The sequence below is a fragment of the Aureococcus anophagefferens genome (genome assembly GCF_000186865.1).
Source record: "Aureococcus anophagefferens unplaced genomic scaffold AURANscaffold_8, whole genome shotgun sequence".
NCBI classification, from domain to species: Eukaryota; class Pelagophyceae; order Pelagomonadales; family Pelagomonadaceae; genus Aureococcus; species Aureococcus anophagefferens.
Genome location: NW_008705568.1, coordinates 813454 through 833127, shown reverse-complemented (window position 1 = coordinate 833127; position 19674 = coordinate 813454). Strand labels below are relative to the sequence as shown.

General features: G+C 71.0%; 5 protein-coding genes across 5 annotated transcripts; 3 read left to right on the top strand and 2 right to left on the bottom strand.

The window, feature by feature from the left end:
• Positions 1-3101: 3101 nt before the first annotated feature.
• On the top strand, positions 3102-4634 carry AURANDRAFT_1666 (hypothetical protein; the record flags this gene model as incomplete). The annotated part of the gene is made up of 3 exons (XM_009038187.1): positions 3102-3562; positions 3774-4083; positions 4257-4634. Coding segments are annotated over 3 exons (1149 nt in total), but the record flags the coding sequence as incomplete, so codon positions are not given.
• A 1325-nt stretch (positions 4635-5959) lies between these two features.
• Positions 5960-6517, bottom strand: AURANDRAFT_8047 (hypothetical protein; the record flags this gene model as incomplete). The annotated part of the gene is made up of 3 exons (XM_009038218.1): positions 5960-6001; positions 6050-6158; positions 6246-6517. Coding segments are annotated over 3 exons (423 nt in total), but the record flags the coding sequence as incomplete, so codon positions are not given.
• Positions 6518-7101: 584 nt separating this feature from the next.
• Positions 7102-11148, top strand: AURANDRAFT_71549 (hypothetical protein; the record flags this gene model as incomplete). The annotated part of the gene is made up of 3 exons (XM_009038518.1): positions 7102-7979; positions 8362-9881; positions 10010-11148. 3 exons carry the CDS (start codon positions 7276-7278, stop codon positions 11146-11148), a joined length of 3363 nt encoding a protein of 1120 aa, XP_009036766.1.
• Positions 11149-13739: 2591 nt separating this feature from the next.
• Positions 13740-14895, bottom strand: AURANDRAFT_63869 (hypothetical protein; the record flags this gene model as incomplete). Its single annotated transcript, XM_009038296.1, has 2 exons — positions 13740-13756; positions 13911-14895. 2 exons carry the CDS (start codon positions 14893-14895, stop codon positions 13740-13742), a joined length of 1002 nt encoding a protein of 333 aa, XP_009036544.1.
• A 2474-nt stretch (positions 14896-17369) lies between these two features.
• Positions 17370-18260, top strand: AURANDRAFT_63868 (expressed protein; the record flags this gene model as incomplete). Its single annotated transcript, XM_009038519.1, has 1 exon — positions 17370-18260. The coding sequence occupies one exon, from the start codon at positions 17370-17372 to the stop codon at positions 18258-18260; it is 891 nt and encodes a 296-aa protein (XP_009036767.1).
• Between the last annotated feature and the right edge of the window lie 1414 nt (positions 18261-19674).

Genomic DNA, 19674 nt, shown 5'->3' with positions numbered 1-19674 from the left:
GACGTACGTCACGCCGCCGAACCAGCTCATCTTGGCGTCCTACCCGAACGGCCGGCCGGGCGCGCTCCGCGCGCTCCAGCGCGCGCCGAGCGCGGCCCAGGTGCCCGACGACTACGGCGCGGCCGAGGACGTCATGCGCGTGTCGCTGTCGCGGAAGACGATCGCGCGCGCGCCGATCGGCCGCCGCGACGACGACGGCCTCGACCCGGCGTCCTGGGACGGCGCGAACTAAGGGAGCGATCCTAGAGCGACCCGGCTAGTTATAGTTCTCGCGCTCGACGGGGCCGTAGATCATCTTGCGCTTGATGCCCGCGCGCTGCCGGCGGATGCTGTCCTCGAGCCACTGCGGCCGCCGGTCCTCGCCGCCGGCGTCGTTTCGCTCGTCGTCGGCCGGCGCGTCCGGCGCCGCGCGCGCCGTGGGCCAGAGGGCGACGCCCTCCATGGCGACGAAGGCGGCCTCGCGCTCCGTCGCGTTCGTGTAAAACGCGTCGAGGCGCGCGTAGTCGCGCGGGATCTCGCCCTTGAAGGACGGCGCGACGAGCTGGGACGCGGGGAAGAAGCCGCTCACGTACCACTGGCGCATCTGGCCCGGGTAGAAGGGGCCCTGGCGCCCGCCCTCGCGGTCTTTGTAGAACCAGAGCATGGCGCCGCCGGGCGCCTTCTTGCGCCATTGCTTCGGCAGCGGCGCCGCCGCCGGCTCGGCCGGCGGTTCCGCCGCCTCCTCCTTCTTCTTCTTCTTCGGCGGCTCCTCCTCCGCGGGCTTCTCCTCCGCGGGCTTCTCCTCGCCGAAGAGGACGTCGGCGGCTGACTTTTGCTCGGCCATGTTGTGCGCCGGCGGGAGGTCGATGGTGCTCGCCAGTACTGCAGTGGCAAATGCCGCATGCGTGCCGCAGCAGCCTTGCTTGAGCTCTTGTGCTCCGCCTCGACGCATCGTCGTGCTGTCGCACAGCTTGCTTCGTGCTCCGCCTCGACGCATCGTCGTGCTGTCGCACCAGCTTGCTTGTGCTCCGCTTCGACGCATCGTCGTGCTGTCGCACAGCCTCTCGCAGCACCATGCGCGTCGCCGGCCCGCTCGTCTACGTCGTCACGGGCGCCACGGACGGCATCGGCCGCCTGACGGCCCAGAAGCTCGGCAGCGACGGCCACACGGTCGTCGTCCACGGCCGGAGCCGCGCCAAGGTCGACGAGGTCTGCCGCGAGGTCGACGCCGCCGGCGGGTCCGGCGCGGGCGTCGTCGCGGACCTGTCGCGCCTCGACGACGTGCGCGCGCTCGGCGCGGAGATCAAGGAGAAATTCCCCGTCATCGACGGCCTGCTGAACAACGCGGGCACGTTCGCCGGCGACTACTCGGGCGAGCGCAAAGTCACGGCCGACGGCAACGAGTACTCGCTCGCGGTGAACGTGCTCGCGCCGTTCCTATTGACGGCGTTGCTCCTCGACAACGTCCGCGCGGCGCCCGCGGCGCGGCTGCTCGTCACGTCGTCCATGTCCATGGGCTGCCCGGACGCGCTCGGCGACCTCCAATGCGAACACCGCTGGAGCGACCACCGCGCCTACAGCCTCTCGAAGCTCTGCTGCGCCATGGTCGCCTTCGAGCTCCACGCGCGCTACGGCGACCCGCCGCGACTCTGCGTCAACACGATGGACCCGGGCACCGTGAACACGAAGATGCTCCTCGCGGGCTGGGGCCGCTGCGGCATCCCCGTGCACCAGGCGACGCGGTCCTACGACATGCTCACGAAGCCCGAGTGGGGAACCAAGTCCGGCGAGTGCGCCGCGGCGAGCCCGGACCGCGAGTGCGCGGACGCCGCGCTCCGGCGCAAGCTCTGGGACGACCTCACGGCCCTCACGGGCGCCGAATATCCCGCGAAGTAAGAGTTAGTGTGCGATTCGGATCGACTCGTCGGCGAGGAACGCGAGGGACGCGAGCGCCGCGACGCCGAGCGGGAGCGCGACCAAGCACGCCCCGGCACATGCGCCGCGCAGCTCCGCCTCCTCGACGACTTTCTCGACGGCCGCGACGGAGCGGCGCTCCACCTCGGCGACGACGCCCTCGAGGGCCGCGGCCCCGGCGCCCGCCGTGCGCACCGCCTCCTCGCGGGCCAGGACGCCCTCGACGGCTGCGAAGGCTCGCTCCGCCTCGGCGAGCGACGCATCCTCGCGGGCCGGGACGTCGTCGACGGCCGCGACGGAGCGGCGCTCCGCCTCGACGCGCCGCGCCTCCTCGCGGGCCAGGACGTCCTCGAGGGCCGCGACCGCGCGGTTCTCCGCCGCGCGCGCCGCCGCGGCCGCGCGGTCCGCCGCGGCCGCGCGGCGCTCCGCGTCCGCAAGCACGCGCGCGACGCGCCGCTCCGCGGCCTCTTCGGCGGCCCGCACGCTCGCGGCGACGCGCCGCTCGGCGTCGAGCGCCGCCGCGGCGACGGCCGCGTCCGCGGCCTCGAGCGCCGCCAACTGTTCGCCGCGCGCGTCCGCGAGCTCGCCCGCGAGGGCCGTCGCGCGCTCCTCGGCCTCGCGGCGCTCGGCGTCGGCGTCGAAGAGGGCCCGCCGCGGCCCGTCGTCGTAGGGGCCGCCGACGTCGCGCCTCAGCTCGTCGAGCTCGCGGCCGAGGCGAAAGAACGACAGGCGGCTCGACGCGGCGCGCTCCGATTGGCGCGCGGGCCGCGGCGGCGTCGACGAGCGCGGCGAGGGTTCGGACCCGAGCAAGGACCACGCGGGCCTGGGAGGTGTCGACGAGCGCTCCGACGGCGGCGTGAGCTTGATGGAGTCCGTTATTTCGTCGATGTGTCGGGCGACGCCGTCGAGGTCGAGTTCCGGGGACAGGAAGCGTCTGCGGAGGTCCGTCTCCGGGGTATTCATGGCCTCGCCGCGTGCGCGCGCCGCGCGATCTCGACCGTTTGTGGCAGATCGGCGAGCCTCGCCTCGCGCACTTTTTGGAGTGCAAGAGTGGACGCGCGCCGCGGCGCCCCCATTCGTCGCGCGAGGCCCATTTGTCGCCCGTGATCATGACCTGGGGCTCCGACGAGTCGGGGGACCCCGACGCCATCGGCGCCGAGGAGAAGGCGCGCGAGCTCGCGTCGCTCAAGGAATTGGTGAACCTCAACGAGGAGCTGCGGCGCGTCGAGAAGGAGACGGCCCTGAGCAGCTTCTACGGCGAGGGCTACACGGAGGCGGAGCTCGGCGCGAAGCCCATGGTGCTCGTCATCGGCCAGTACTCGACGGGGAAGACGACGCTCATCTCGAGCCTGTGCGGCGGAGACTACGACGGCGCGCACATCGGCCCCGAGCCGACGACGGAGAAATTCGTCGCCGTCGTCGGCGCGCCGGGCCACACGCTGCCGTCGAGCAAGCGCGGCAACTACGTGTCGATGATGCCCGAGCTGCCCTTCGGCGGCCTCAGCCGCTACGGCCAGGCGTTCCTCGGCCGCTTCTCCGCGTCGTTCTTCCCGGAGCCCAACGTGCCGTCGCTCACGCAGCTCGTGACCTTCGTGGACACGCCGGGCGTCCTGAGCGGCGAGAAGCAGCGCGTGAACCGGTCCTACGACTTCGCGTCCGTGAGCCGCTGGTTCGCGGCCGCGTGGAACTCAAATCTTCAAACCGACTTCAATGCGAGCGTTTTCGACGGTTTCGACGCGAGTTCCTGTGCACTCTATGAAGAACTCGCCGAGAGAAATTCCCTCGTGCAAAAAACGGCCGAATCGGCTTCGACGCGACCGAGATCGAGCGCTCCGAAGTTCGGTCGGGACCCCCCAAACCGGCGGTTGATTTCACCACAGGTTCGCGGAGCGGTCCGAGCTCGTGCTGCTGCTCTTCGACGCGCACAAGCTCGACATCTCCGACGAGTTCCGCGACATCATCGCGGGCCTCAAGGGCCTCGAGGGCCGCGTGCGCTGCGTGCTCAACAAGGCGGACACGGTCGACAACGAGCGCCTCGTCCGCGTCTACGGCGCGCTCATGTTCAACGTGGGCAAGATCCTCCAGACGCCCGAGGTCGTCCGCGTCTTCGTCGGCAGCTTCTGGGACGAGCCGTTGGTCCACGCGGAGTACGAGAAGGTCTTCCGCAAGGACCGCGCGGCGCTCATCCGTGTGGAAATCAAACTTCAGAACTCTCGAGCTCGGTCACATCGAAGTCGATTCGGCTGATGTTTGGACGAATCGACTGCTCTCATTGAGTTCTCGAAGCGCGGCAGAAGAGCTCGCATCGAAACCGTCTCATACGCGCACATTGAAGTCGGGTTGAAGATTTGATTCCCGCGCAGGCGCTCATCGACGAGATCGAGGGCCTCGTGCGGTCGACGGCCGCGCGCAAGGTCGACGACCTCGTGCGCCGGGGCCGCCTCGCGCTCGTGCACGTGCGCCTCTGCCAGCACCTGCGGGACACCTACGCGCCGGGCTTCCTGCGGCGCCTCGTCGTGCCCGGGACCGCGAAACGGGCGAAGAAACGCGCGCTCGACGACCTCGACGTCGTCTTCGCGTCCGTGCTCCGAAACTACGGCGACGAGCTCTCGGCGGGCGACTTCCCGTCGCAGGCGGAGTTCCGCGCGGGCCTCCGGAACGTCGATCTGCACAACCTGCCCTACGCGTCGGCCGAGACCGTCGACGACCTCAAGCTCTGGCTCACGGAGGACATCCCCAAGTGGGTCACGCCCGACGCGGACAAGTACCGCCTCGCGGACCGCGTGCCTATGCTCTCGCCGACGCAGCAGGCGTCCATGAAGCGCCGGAAGCGCAAGCGCGGCGTCGTCGGCCGCCGGTCGCTCTCGCGGTCGACGAGGCGCCTGCTCCTGAAGATCCTGCGCTGGACGGCGCTCGTCGTCGGCCTCGCGCTCTCCGCGGCCGTGGGCGCCGTGGCCTACGCGGTCCTCGTCGACGAGCAGCCGCCCGCGGCCGCCCTCGCGAACGCGAGAGACGCGCTCGTCTTCTCCGCGGTGACCTGCTCCCTGCGCCTCTCGGACCTCGTCGTGCGCGTCCAGCACGTCGCGATGACCCACGCCGCGGCGCTCTACGGCGCGACCTTCGGCGACGACGAAGACGACGGCGCCGCGGCGAACGCGACGGCGGCGCCGGCCTCCTGGTTCCGGTCCGCGCTCTAGCTAGGCGATACGTAAGGACGGCGCGCGGCGCGCGCGCCTCACGTCTTCTGGCGCTTCGGCGCCGGCGGCGCGTCGGCCGCGGCCTCGCGCGCGCCCTCGTCGCTCCGGAACGCGCGCGTGTGCTCGCGGATGAGGTCCCTGAGCTGCGCCTGTGCCGAAATCAACCACTGGTTTGGGTTATTCCAGCCAAACTTCAATTCGGCTGATTTTTGGACGAATCGATTGCTCTCTTTGAGTTCTCGAAGCACAACAGAACATCTCGCGTCGAAACTTTCGAATACGCTCACATTGAAGTCGGGTTGAAGATTTGATTTCGGCCCTGAGCTGCGCGACGCGCATGGGCGGCTGCGCGGCGTCGTCGAAGTCGAGGTCGATCTTCACGCCGCGCAGGTCCAGCTCGTCCGCGTCCGTCGACGACTTGATCGACCTAGGAAGGGGGGGGGGGTCGCGGGGCGCCGGCGGAGGTCCCGGGACGCGGGCCTTCCGCACGCGACGTACGCGTGGTCGAGGCAGGCGCGGACGTCGAAGCGCTTCTTCGGGTCGAGCGTGAGGAGGCGCTTGAGCAGGTCCAGGGCCGGCGCCTCGGCGCCCGGGAAGATGTCCGCGAGGTCCGCGGACTCGCGGCTCGCGAGCGCGCCGAGCCGCGCCTTGGCCGCGGCCGCGGACGCGTCGTCGCCCGCGAGGGCCTCGACGTCGGCGCTGTCCGGCGTGCCGACGACGCGGACGATGGACTCGAGCTGGTCCGCGCTGTCCGCGTCGACGCCGCCGCCGCCGCCCGGCGTCATGTCGCTCGACACGCCCGGGAAGAGCGGCTGGCGATCGAGATAGCAGGGCACGGACGCCTCCTCCATGCTCAGCAGCTCGGCGACGATGCAGCCGCAGCTCCACATGTCCACGGCCGCGCCGTAGACCTAAAGAAAGGGGGCGTGAGAGCGAGCGCCGGGAAACCGCCGCGCGACGCCGGGCGGACGCGCCGGCGACCGCAGCAGCAGTTCCGGCGCGCGGTACCACCGCGTGACGACGTGCTGCGTGAGCTGGCGCCGCAACGCGGGCCGCGAGCCGTCCGGGCTCGCGGCCTCGTCGGACTCGGACTTGGGGCTCGCGGCGATGGCGCCGTCGCCGGGCCGCCGGTCGCGGTCGTCGTCCGCCCGCAACTCGCGCGTCTCCGGGATGGTCCGCGCGAGGCCGAAGTCGCAGACCTTCAGGCGGACGGGCTGGACCTCTAGAAGCATGTTCGCCGGCTTGAGGTCCCGGTGGACGATGCCCGCGCCGTGGAGCACGCGGATCGCGCGGAGCAGGTCCAACGTGAGCCAGCGGACGTGCTCCGCCGTAAAGAACTGGTTGCTGTTCACGACCTTTTCTAGATCCGTCGGCATGCGCTCGAAGACGAGGAAGACGTCGGCGCCTAGGGGGTTTCGGGGTTTTGGGTGGGCGGTTTCTCCTCGGGGGCGGCGGCGCGCGCCGTCGTAGACGCGCGCCTCGCTCGCGGACGGCAGCGGCGTCCGCGCGTCGAGGAGCTCGACGAGGTTCGGGTGCTTGGGCAGCGCCGAGAGGATGCGCATCTCGCGCCTGAGATTCGGGGGGAGTGGAGGCCCCGGGCGGTTTCTGTCGAGGGACGCGGGGCTGCCCGACAGGATGCAGAGCGCGTCGCGGCGGCTGTCGAACGCGCCCGTGATGCGCTTCACGGCGACCTCGCGGTCGTCGGCCCGGCGCACGGCGGCGGCGACGTGGCCGTAGGACCCGCGGCCCACGAGGCGGCTCAGCGTGTAGCGGCTCTCCCCGCCGCAGTGGCGCCAGTCCCGGGTCCAGCCCAGGCGGTTCGCCAGGTCCTCGTTGTCATTTTCCAACACGCCCGGCCGGGCCATGGCGCTGGAGCGGCGCGGCGAGGCGTCGTGCGCTGGGAACCGGTGCGCTCGAGGCCGCTTCAGCCCATGGGTTTCTGGTCGTGGCGAGGGCGGCGACAGGGACCAGGTTTGGTGGTGGTGAAAGAAGGAATGCCTTTGAGGCCAGAGCCACTCATATGTAAGTTAAGGTCGACGGAGCACTGCAACTTCCGTCCGGCCGTCTGGCTGCCCCGTCTGGCTGCCCCGGTGGCCGCGGAAGCGGAGCCCGGGCCCGGCGCGTCGGGCGGCCCCCGGGTCGCCGCCGGTGTCGGCGCGGCGCCGCGGCGCGTCCCCGGGCGGCCATGGACTACTTCCGGTCCCCGTCCAAGGAGGCGCCGCCGGCGCCCCCGGCGCCCAAGGCGAGCTCCCTCCTGAACACGCTCATGTCGACGCACTTCGAGGTCGGCGAGGTGAGCAGCGAGCTGCTGCCGCCTTTGAGCGAGTACGAGGCGCAGGGCGCCTGGATCGGCGAGGACCGGGCGCCGCGCGCGGCCGCGGCGGCGCCGTCGCCGCCGTCGCCGGGCCGCGACGCGCCCGAGCTCACGCTCTTAGAGCGCACGAGCGAGGGGCCGGCGAACCCGGAGAAGATGGGCGTCGCCGAGTACCGCCTCGCGCAGCAGAAGAAGCGCCGGGGCCGGTCGCTGCCGCCGTCCGCGGGGCTCTCGGGCGGCCTCGCGGCCCGGGGCGGTCCCGCGCCGCGGCGGCCCGCGGCGGACCTCGACCCGGACTGGGCGGGCTACGAGGCGCCGGGCGGCGCCGACGACGAGCCGCGGCTCCTCTTCCCCGGCGGGCGCCTCGGGCCCCCGGGCGCGCCGCCGTCGGACGCGCCGAGCCCCCGGTCGCCCGAGCCGCGCCCGTCGCCCGTCGCGGGCCGCGGCGGCGCGGCCAAGAACGGCGGCGTCGCGCCCTTCACGCTCCTCCAGATCTTCGACGACTCCTGCGGCGTCGACGGCCGCTGGGCCGTCGCCGGCGCGGCGCCCGACGAGTTCACCGCGAAGACGTCCGCGTGCGAAGTCACGGCGACGTTGCGCGCGTCCGTCGAATCCGAATCCCCGTCAAAGCCCCGGGCGCCCGACGACGCGTCAAAGACGCCGGAGAACAAGAAGAAGGACCCACCGACGACGCGCGTCGGGCTCACCTTTCTAGACGGCTCGACGCTGACCGTGACGGCGCGCGTCGACGACTCCGCGCGCGCGCCAGGGCAGCACAAGAGAGCGAAATTCCCAACTTCAAAGGCTCATATCTCGGCCGTTTTCCACTCGTTTCGGCTGACTTTTGGACGAGCGATCATCTCTCGGAACGGTCTCGAAGCGTAGATGCTTTTTTGGAACGCGCGCGCGCGGAACACTCACGTTGAAGCGACGTTGAATCTCTCTTTTGCTGCCCAGGCGCGCCGTCATGTCCGCGGCCGCGCTCCGCCTCGGCGTCGGCGCCGAGTACGTCTCGTCTCTCTCGCTCTACGCCTTCTCGCGCGACGGCTGCGACCGGCGCATCGACCCGGCGACGCCCGCGGGCGCGCTCAAGAAGTGCGACGCCTTGGTGCTGGCCGTGCGGCTGGTCACGGGGCCGCAGCGCGCGGCGGCGCTCCGGGGGTTCCGCGTGGACATCGCGTCGACGTCGGAGTACGCCCTGGCGCGCCTGCTCTACGCCCAGGCCGTCGCCGCGGTCATGGCGGGCTTCCCGCTGCCGCCGGGCGACCGCGGCGCGCTCCGGGGCTCGACGGCCGTGCGCCTGGGCGCGCTGCGCCTGTGGTCGCGCGCGCGGGACCTCGCGGCGAAGAAGCAGTGCGCGACGGCGGCGGCGGACGTCGTGCGCCCGCTGGCGATCACGCTGCTGGCGACGCACGGCGCGGAGACGTTCGCGCCGCGCGCGGCGTTCGAGGACGTCGGCGACGTGTCGAACGGCGTGCTCCGCGACCTCGACGCCCTGCTCGTCGAGGACGAGCGGCGCCAGGCCAAGGCCGCGGCGGCGCCGGAGGTCCCCGGGACCTCGAGCGGCGGAAACGCGCCCGCGGGCCCGTCGGAGACGGAGCGCGCGCAGCTGGAGCGCCAGGGCATCGAGATCGAGATCGTCGAGTCCGTCGAGGACGTCCAGTACTTCAACGACGGCGCCAAGCCCGAGTCGGACTTCTTAGAGCTCGTGAGCTCGCTGCCGCTCTACGGCGCGGCGCTCTTCCCCTGCGCGGTGCGGCGCCGCGCGGCGGGCGAGCGCCGCGACGCGGACGACGACGCGCCCAAGTCGGCCGTCGCGAACCGCGTGCTCGCCATCTCGCGCGAGGGCGCGGCGGTGCTTACCGCGGACCTGCGCACGGAGCTCCAGCTCATCCCCATGAACAAGCTGCGGCGCTGGCACGCGGCGCTCGATAGCATCTGCTTCGAGTCCGAGAAGCCCTTCGACCACTGGAGCCCGAACTTCCTGCGGCGGCGGTCCGCCGACGGCGAGACCCAGGCGAAGCGGAAACGATTGCGGCGCCTCGCGGCGACGGCGCGGGGCAAGGTCCGGGGCCGCGCGTCGCTCGGCGGCGACGAGGCCGCGCGCGACGCCGGCGGCGACCGCGCGAAGGCGCGGCCCAAGTCCTGGACGTCCTGGGCGACGGCGCTGCTGGGCGGCGCCGAGGCCAAAAGCGAGCGGGAGAAGCCCCTGCCGCCGCCGCCCGCGTCCCTGAGCGACGAGGAGGACGAGAGCAGCGACAGCGACCTGGAGGCGCCGATGCAGCGCGTGCGCTTCGAGCTGCTCTTGGTGGAGCGGCCGGGCCAGGTGGGCTACCGGAGCCGCGAGATCGTCGACTTGCTGGACGACTACAGCGTCTTCGATCTCGTCGAGGACCGGCCGCGGTGCCAGTACCAGGGCAGGACAAGAGAGCGAAATTCCAAACTTCAAAGCCTCATATCTCGGCCGTTTTCCACTCGTTTTGGCTGATTTTTGGACGAGCGATCATCTCTTGGAACGGTCTCGAAGCGTGGATGCTTTTTTCGGGACGCGCGCGCGCGGAACACTCACTTTGAAGCGACGTTGAATCTCTCTTGTCCTGCCCAGGCCAGTACCACTCGATCTTCGGCACGGGCCTGCCCATGAACGGGACGTCGCGCGTCGCCCGGGCGACGGTGGGCACGTCGGAGCAGATGGCCTCGGAGGGCGGCGGCGCTCTGGGCGACCAGCCGACGGTCTACAACGCCCTCGTGTCCGCGGTCGTGCGACCGCCGCGGTTCCTCTACGACGCGCGGCTCCTCGGCCCGTCGTCCTTCGAGTTCGGCGGCAAGCGCTTCTTCCGCCACGACCTCGTGATCCGCAACCAGCACGGGCTGCGCCTGCACTGCTCGCACTGGCGGCCCGCGGCGCCGGAGCACCAGCGCGCCGCCGCGCGGCCGTGCGTCGTGTTCATGCACGCGAATAGCGCGTCGAGGATACAGGCCTGCTCCTACCTGCCCGTGGCGTTGAGCCTGGGCTGCTCCATGTTCGCGTTTGATTGCTGCGGCAGTGGGGTGTCGGACGGGACCTACGTGTCCCTGGGCTACCACGAGGCCGACGACCTGCTCGTGGCTCTGACGCACCTGCGGAAGCGCAAGGACACGGGGCCCCTGGTCGTCTGGGGCCACTCCATGGGCGCCGCGTCCGTCATCTACTACCAGGGGCGCTACCGGGGGTCCTACCCGCGCATCGACGCGGCCGTGCTGGACTCGCCCTACGCGGACTTCGAGGAGCTCGCGAACCACCTCGTCAAGCAGAACAGCGCCGTCGCGACGGGCTCGCTCGGCAAGTACGTCGTCGGCTTCTCCCTGACGCGCATGGCCCTGAATCTGGTGCTGGAGTCCATCGACGCGTCGTGCCTCCAGCTCGCGAAGTTCAGCCCCCTCAAGGACCTGTCGCCGATCTCGCACGCGGCGACGTGCGTGACGCCCGCGCTCTTCATGCAGGCGCGGAGCGACCGCATCATCGCGTTGAGCCACGTCGAGGGCCTCGCGAACCGCTACGGCGGCACGCGGAAACTGGCGATCGTCGACGGCACGCACAGCTCGCCCCGCAACGGCGCCGCGAGGCACTTCATCGCCATGTACCTCAAGAAGAACGTCAAGCTGCCGCCGGAGGCCGCGCGGCCGGACACGCGCAACCGCGACCGCTACCTCGAGCTCAGCCCCTGGCACCGGCCCCGGTCCGCCCTCCCGCCCTGCACCTAGCGACCGCGGCGCTCGGCGGCCCGAGCGGTCGCGGCGCGGCGCGCCCCCGCATCTTCCCCCCCAGACCCGCCGCGACGCCGCTCGTTACACACCTCGCATCTGGCTTCTCGGTTCTTGTTTCGTCGCGGTCGCGAGGAGGTCTGGGCACATCTGGAGCGTGTGGACCTGCGTGTGGATTAAATTGCCTCGCGGGCGGTGTTGGCGAGCGAGGCTCGCTTTCAAGCTTTGGCCCGCCTGGCTCGAGGCGGCGCGGCGACACCTCAAGGCCATGGCGCCGCGTTCCCGCAAGACGGCCAAGACGACCAAGAAGTCCAAGGCCAAGAAAGTGGACACGGCGGGGTTCGCCGATTCGATCCTTCAAAACCTCCTCTGCCCCATTACCTCCTCGCTCCTCGTCTGCCCCGTTACCGCTGAAGACGGCCGCGTCTACGAGGCGGACGCTCTCGAGCGCTGGCTCCGCTCGCATCGCCGGAGTCCGCTGACGAACGAGCCCATGGGCGAGGAGACGATGAAGTCCGGCATGACGCGGTCGTTCGTCCTCTCCGCCATCGAGAACGGCGTCGTCGACGACGAGGCGGCCGCGACGTGGTACCTCGAGAGCGCCAAAGCGATTGCCGCGAAGAAGCTCCCGGGCAAGCTGTCGTCCGCGAAGGAGCACCTCGAGAAGGCGGCCGCGCTGCATCCGTCGCCGGAGGTGGATCTCATGTTGCGCGCCATCGCCCTCAAGTCTGAGATGGACGAACAAATGGAAACGCTCCTTGACGAGGCGGCCGACGCGGGCGTCGACGGCGTCGCGATCGTGTTTGGCGTCGCCGACGGATTGCCCTTGAAACAGTGGACCGAGATGAATGAACACATTTCGAGGGTGCGGATCATCGATGACCTTGACGAGGTGGAGCGTCTCTGTGAGCGACCGGCGCCGGGTGCCGAGGAGCACGTCGGGTGGTGCGATGAAATGGACGACTTCGTGGGGCAAGAATGCCTCGTGGTTGATCAGGATGAGGAGGGCTTGGGAGGGTACGGGGTGTTACCATTCTACGACACGGACGGCCCGGAAGTCCAATGGTTCCCCTTCGACGCGTGCGTCCTCGTGCGCCGCTAGACGCGCGTCCCTCCCCGCACGCGCCGCTCGCGTAATACTACGTCCACACTAGCATCGCACGGTTCGCTCGCACGGTTCGCGTGAGGACGCACGAAGAGCAAGGCGTCTTGGCGAGCAAACGAGGTGATTTGTGGCATCGACGTTCCGCTCACGATCGAGCCCCCCAGGCCTCGCGCTCAAAAAACGAAGAGCATGTTCCGACGACTGCTCATCCTCGGGTCGGCGGCCCTCGTCGCCGCTCGCACGTCGCACACCGCCGCACGCACGTCGCACACCGCCGCGCACCGTGCGGCGCTCGCCGCCGCAAATGCCCGGCGCCGCGGGGCGGCACCGGCCGTCGTCACCGCTCGCACGTCCCACACCGCCGCCGCCGCGCTCGCCGCCGCGAATGCCCCGACGCCGGCCGTCGTCGCCGCTCGCGCGTCCCGAACCGCCGCGCCCGCCGCCGCGGATCGTCAGGGCCACGGATCGGTGGCCGTCGTCGCCGCTCGCGCGTCCGAAATCGCCGCGCTCGCCGCCGCGGATCGCCGGGTCCACAGCGCCGCGCCCGCCGTCGACGCGCTCGCGGACGCGGGGGGCGCACGCTCGGACACGGCGGACGCCGATTTCACCGACGCGCCCGCGGACGCCGGGGGCGCACGCTCGGACTTCGCCGAGTTGATCCTCCCGAGTAGCCGGGCCCACAGCGCTGCGCCCGCCGACGCGCTTGTGGAAGCCGGTGGCGCACGCTTGGACACGGCGGACCTGATGAACTTGATCCTGCCGAACCTCAGATGTCCCCTCACGTCGTCGCTTCTAATCTGCCCGATCAAAGCAGAGGACGGGCACGTGTACGAGGCTGAGGCGCTCGAGCGCTGGCTCCGCTCGAGCCGACGGAGTCCGCTAACGAACAAACCCATGGGCACCGAAACGATCAAGTCTGGCAGGACGCGGTCGTTGATCCTCGCCGCGATCGAGAACGGCGTCGTCGACGACGAGGCGGCGGCGACGTGGTACCTCGAGAGCGCGAAAGCCATCGCCGCGGGCAAACTCCCGGGATCGAAGATGTCCGCCGCAGTTGCGTATATGGATCGCGCCATTTTTCTCTCCGCCTCGACGGAGGTGGCTCTCGCGCGGCGCGCCGTAGCCATTAAGGCCGAGATGGTTGACCTCGACGCACAGAAGCACGCGCTCCTGCGGGAGGCGAGCCGATGCGGGACCGACGCGGTGTTGGTTGTGTTTGGCGGCGACGACTACGCTCCCATGATCAGTTTCCTTGCGCTGCGAAACGGCCACTCCAAGGTTCGCGTCATCTACGACCCGGACGAATTCAGGCGCCTCTGCGAGCGACCCGCGCCCGGAGCCTTCTCCGAGGTCGGGTGGGACGACGGCATGGCGGATCACTGCGGCGTTGAGTTCATCGTCCGGCACCAAAGCGAGCGGCTCAAAAGCTATCGCATCGAGGATGCGGACGGCGACGAGCTCAGCGTCCCCTTTGACGCCTGCATCCTCACGCGCCTCTAGGACCTAATACTCATAATGCCGCGTCCCCGTCCCGGGACGGGCCGCGCGGGCGGCGCCGCGGATCGAGGAGCGCCGCGGCGGCCTCCGCGTCCTCGTCCCCGTCCCGGGACGGGCCGCGCGCGCGGCGCCGCGGGTCGACGAGCGGCGCGGCGGCCACTGCGGCGCTCGGCGGCCGCGATGCGCCGCCGCTTCCGGTCCTTGGCCCACACGGACAGCCCCGCGCCCGCGGCGAAGAGGCCCGAGCCCGCGACGTGGGGGATCCCCGGCGTCTTGCCCTCGAGCGCCGCGAAGGAGAAGGCGAGCGTGACGCCCTTGCGCGCCGTCTTGACCAACTCCGCGTGCGTCGCGCCGAAGCGGCCGACCATGCGGACGACGCAGGAGATCGACAGGTAGCCGCAGAGCTCCGACGCGGCCATCTTCGCGAGGATCGAGGGCCTCTCGCGAAAGAACGCGACCGCGTGGCGCGGCTCGTCGGACGCGACAAACACCGCGCCGGACCAGCAGGCCGCGATGGCGTAGGTGAAGAAGATGAGCTCCGCGGGCCGCGGCGCGCGCTCCCGCGAGAAGATCTTGGCCTCCTCGTAGGTCGAGACGAGCGCGTCGGCGACGACCGACGCGCCCGCGCAGGCCGCGCCGGCGAGGAAGAAGTGGCTCCCGGACGCGCCCGGCGGCCGTTTCGCGCCCGCGCCGTCGCCGACGATGGCGATGGCCAGCCCCGCGCCGAGGAGGAGCGCGCCCGCGTACTCGAACGGCGCGTACGCCTTCTTCAACAGCAGCGTGCTCAGGGCCATCGTCGGCACGGGCTTGGCGCACTTGAACATGACGCGCGTCGAGTAGTCGACGTAGCCGAGGCTCGCGTTCGCCGCGTAGACGCCGACGAAGCTCAGCACCGCGACGGCGGCGTAGTGCCCCAGCGGCGTCGTCCGCTCGCGCCACGTCCAGCCCGCGCGCGCGAGCTCCGCGGCCGCGAGTAAAACGTAGGCGGCGCTGTGGGAGAGCGTGAGGAAGCCGCGGTGCAGGGGCTTGAAGCCGGGCGTGGACACGATGAGCTCCTGCGACGCCGTGAAGCCGCAGGAAACGGCGAAGAAGAAGAGGAAGAAGCCCAGGTTGCTCGAGGCGAAGTCCTCGTCGCGGCGCGGCATCGGCGGCGAGGCGGGTCGTCGAGGGAACTCAGTTTTTTGGTGATCCTCACGCCGAGCGCGGAGTCGAGTCGACCTGTCGTGAGCTCGAGGACTCGAGTACTCGCCGGTTTCAGATCTGCCGCAAACACAAGCTCTAGTCACTGGAGAGAGGAAGCTCTTGAGCCGACCATGAGCACGCGGAAGAAGGCGAAACGCGGTCGCGCGGCGGCGGCCACGTCGCAGCAACTCGTCTACATCGTGCGCTGGAAGCGCTCGACGACGGTGGACGACTACTGCCACGAACACCTTTACAACATCGAGACGTGTGGCGACGACATCGAGGAAGCGAAGGAGCACGTGTGCTCGGTCTTCGAGGGCGCGAGGGACTGGCGGACGACGGGGGCACCGTCGGCGTCTTTTCGTCCATGGACGTCGCGACCGAAGCCGTCGAAGCGTGCCTGCGATCACACGCGCGGGGCGCGCGCGAGGCCCTCAAGGAGCTGCTGGACTGTGATGACGACCATCTCGCACATTTACTCGAAGGGGAGGAACTCACGGAGGAGACAAACTCCTCGAGCTTGAGAGCGGAGCTGAACGCGACGCTGCTGCCCGAGGATCGCGGCAGTTCGTCGTACGCCGTCCACTGGGGCCCGCCGGACGCGGAGCCGGTCGGTTTCGACGGGGAGCTCTTCGCGGCCATCGAATGCGCGACCACCCAGGTGAGCGTCGAAATCGAGACGTGCCCGGTCCAGGATCGCGTGGCCAAGGACCCGAACGACGCGCCCATGATCTCGCGGCCGTGATCCCGCGGCAACGCGTGCGCCCAAGTCCGAGTGTGGTGGCGCTCTAGCACTCCGCCGGTAATCCCCGATGCATGGCTAGTTCTTGCTCGGATTACCTGCCCGGAGGGCATCGCCGCGCGCGAGCAGTCGACCCCGGGCGGGATGTTTAATTTTGTCTGCCATGACGCCGAGGTTGAGGCTGAGGCAACACGGGCTGCCGTGAGACACCGTCGCCTTGACCGCGCTCCGAAGATAGCTTTGACGAACATGTCGGCTCTCGAGGACCTGGCGCAGTCGCCATCGTCCGTGTTGTGCTTCGACGGCGTCGAAGCGCGCGGCGCGGTCGAAGGACGACGCCGCGACGAGCAAAACCGCAGAACGACCAGCAGCTCAGAACGTCGACGCCGACGCAGTACTCGCGGCGTACGGGAAGCGCTGGGGCGACCCGGAACCGTCGAGCGACGCCCCGGAGACCCAGTTCCGCCTCTCCGCCTCGACGGATTCCTTCTCCGAGACCGGCGGGTACGCGCTTCCGTCGGAGACGCCGCGCGATTTCGAACCGGCGCCGGCGGCCACGCACGGCTTCAGCCAGGACTGGGCGGCGCGGCCAGCCGCGGCGCCGCACGTCCAGTCCCTCGACGCGTCGCCGGACCGCCAGACGCGCGGCCTGCCCGTCGAGTTCGCCAACGCGTGGGACGATCGCAAGCGGACGGCGGCGAAGGTGCCCGCGCTCGTCGCCGAGGAGGACGAGGACGACGACGACGAGGACGAGGTCGCGGACCTCTGCCGCGAGTTCAAGAACGACTGGGGCAAGAACCGGCGATAGCCCCCGAAACGCCGACCGCCTGCACAGAACCGACCGCCCGCGCACACGACCTCGCCCGCCCGTCCGTGCACATAAGAAAAACCTCGAGTTAGCCGTCGAACTGGCTCCGCCGGGCCCCGGCGCCCTTCCAGTCGCGCCGCGCCGCGGCCTTGGCGCTCCGGGGCACGTGCAAATTCGCGCCCGCGTTGACCTCCGCGAGCCGCTCCAGATGCTTCTTGCTCCGGAGGTGGACCGCGAGCTCGTTGGGCGACGTGCACTGGGCGCGGCAGAGCTTGCAGTAGGACGCGTCCTGCCAGACCTTCGTCGCGACCTTGTGCAGCTCCGTGTCCCGATGCGCCTCGAACGACGCCAAATCGTCGCCGGCGAAGGCGCAGAGGCGGCAGGCGAAGGGCCGCTTCACCTTCTCCGACGCCGCCGCCGCGGCGACGAGCTTGCGCGCCTCGTCGACGACGGCGGGGCACGCGGCCGCGAACGCGGCCTCGGGTCCCCGCCTGGGCCGCTTCGAGTGTTCCGCGCGCGCGGCGGCCGCGGCGCGCTTCGCCGACACCTGCGGCAGCAGGTGCGGCGCCAGCGGCGCGATGCGCTCGTCCCGCAGCGACGCGAGCACGCCCTCGGCGACGACGGCGGGCGCGACGGCGCCGTCGTCGTCGCCGGAGCTGGCGCTCCCGTCATCGCTCTCGTCGTCGCTCGACGAGCTCCCGCTGTCGTCGTCGTCGCCGGCGAGGTCGCGCTCGAGCGCGGCGATGGCGTCGTCGCAGAGGCCCATTGTGGGTCGGTGGTGGCGGCGCGAGGCGCTCTCACGGCGTCGATCAGGCGCTTCGCCAGCGGCAACGTCGCGGAAACGTGCTGTACAACTTCGACCCAATTCTCCGTGGAGTGGAAAATCGATGGGCCGGTTGGTCTGGGCAGCGGCAGCCCTCGCGGCCGCCCGCGCCGCGCCGACGCTCGCGCCGTCCCGGACCCCGGCGCCGACGGCCGCGCCGTCCCCCGACGCGACCTGCGCCTCGATCTGCGCCGCGGCCTCCTGCGACGCCTACAACGCGAAATACTGCGAGCTCGCGGCGAGCGCGCACGGCTGCGACTGCGACGGCTGCCGCTGCGCGGGCGCGACGGCCGCGCCGAGCTGGGCCTGCGCGGGCACCTGCGCGGGCCTCTTCTGCTCGTCCTACGACGCGGCGACGTGCGGCCTCGCGCGCGGCGCCGGCTGCGAGTGCGACGGCTGCGCCTGCGACGACGACGACGACACCTCCGCGGCGCCGCCCCCCTTCCTCGTCGCCGTCATCGCCGTGTTGGCCGTGCTCGCCGTCCTCCTGCCGCTCGGCGCCTACGCGTTCGCCACGGAGCGCGCCGCGGCGGCGAAATGTCCCCGGGAGCCGCCGCCCAAAGACGTCGAGCTGGGCCACCTGCCGGACATGAGCGAGGCCAAGGTGCCCGAGGAGATCTTCCTGCTGCCGGCCGCGGGCAGGAAGGAGCGCAAGTCGTCCTTCGCGTCCGACGCGTCCGCGGCGCAGCTCGCCAAGGAGCGGCGGCCGTCGCTCTCGGACGTGCTCGGCGTGCCGCCGCGCGGCCGCGTCGAGTGCGAGGACGGCCGCCTCGTCGCCGACGACGCGGCGGACGCGCCGGGCCTCGACGACGCCAACGCGCCCCTGGCGACGCTCTCGGACGCGGGGCTCCGGCGGCTCTGCGAGACGCTGGGTTTGGACCAGGGCGGCAAAAGAGAGCGAAATTCCCAACTTCAAAGGCTCCGATCTCGGCCGTTTTCCACTCGTTTCGGCTGATTTTTGGACGAGCGATCATCTCTCGGAACGGCCTCGAAGCGTGGATGCTGTTTTTGAAACGCGCGCGCGCGGAACACTCACGTTGAAGCGACGTTGAATCTCTCTTTTGCTGCCCAGGTTTGGACGCGGCCGGCCCGCGCGACGCGCTGCTCGCGGCCGCGGTCGCCGCGGCGCCCCTGCGGCCCGTCGACGCCGTCGCCGACGCGCCGGCCATGCTCTGGTTCGCACCCGATCTCGCGGCGGCGCCCGACGACGCGGACGAGCCCGCCGCGGAGGCGCCGCCGCGCGCGGCGCCCGCGCCGCCCGAGGGGCCGCCGCCCGAGCCCTCGTCGATCCACGAGATGTCCGTCAAGCAGCTCAAGCGCATGTCGCTGACGCTCAACGTGAACCTCACGGGCTGCTTCGAGAAGGCGGAGATGGTCGGCCTGCTCCGGGACCACCTGACGACGTTGGCGTCGCCGTCGCCGGCCAAGGCCGACGACGACGGCGGCGCCGCGCCGCCGAGCCCCGCGCGCGCGGACGAGGAGGACGCCTTCCCGCCGGAGGAAGCAAGCGCGCCGCCGGTCATGACGATGATGGACAACGACGAGGACGAGGTCCAGCAGAGCGCCGTACCGGACGACGACGCCGAACCGAGCGCGCCTCCGGCGATGACGATGATGGCGAACGACGACGACGACGACGACGTCCAGGAGCGGGAGGCGCCCGACGACGAGGCGGCGGCGCTCGCGCCGGACGACGACGAGGCGGCGGCGCCCGCGCCGGACGACGGCGAGGAGCCGGCCGCCGCGCCGCCGCTCGAGAAGCCGCGGCCGAGCGTCCACGGCCCCCGCGGCGACCTGTGTGGAAATCAAATCTTCAACCCTACTTCAATGTGTGCGTATGCGACCGTTTCGACGCAAGCTCTTCGGCTGTGCTTCGAAAACTCGACGAGAGCGATCGATTCGTCCAAAAATCAGCCAAATCGACTTCGATTTGATCGAGATAAAGAGGTTTGAAGTTTTTGCTGGACAGGGCGTTCCACTGGTTGATTTGCACACAGGCGGCGACCGCGTGCGGCCCTACCACTACCTCCGGCCCGACGACATGGGCGCGCCCGAGCCGCCGCCGCCGCCGCCCGCGCCGCGCCGGAGCGAGCGCGTCGACGCGACGCACCGCAAGGGCGCGTCGCCGTCGCCCGCGCGGCGCGCGCTCGGCCGCCTCGCGCTCTTCTCGTCCGGCGGTGCCGCGCGGAAGCGCGGCGGCGGCAAGCAGCGGAGCGCGAGCCTGCCGAGCGCCGGTGACGTGCCCCAGGTCTTCTACCACGAGGAGCTCGGCGACGCGCCGCCGGCGAACTGGGCGCCGCTCCACGCGGCCGGCGGCGGCGGCGACGACGAGCCGGCCGAGGCCGCCGCGGAGCCGCGCGCGGGGAAGC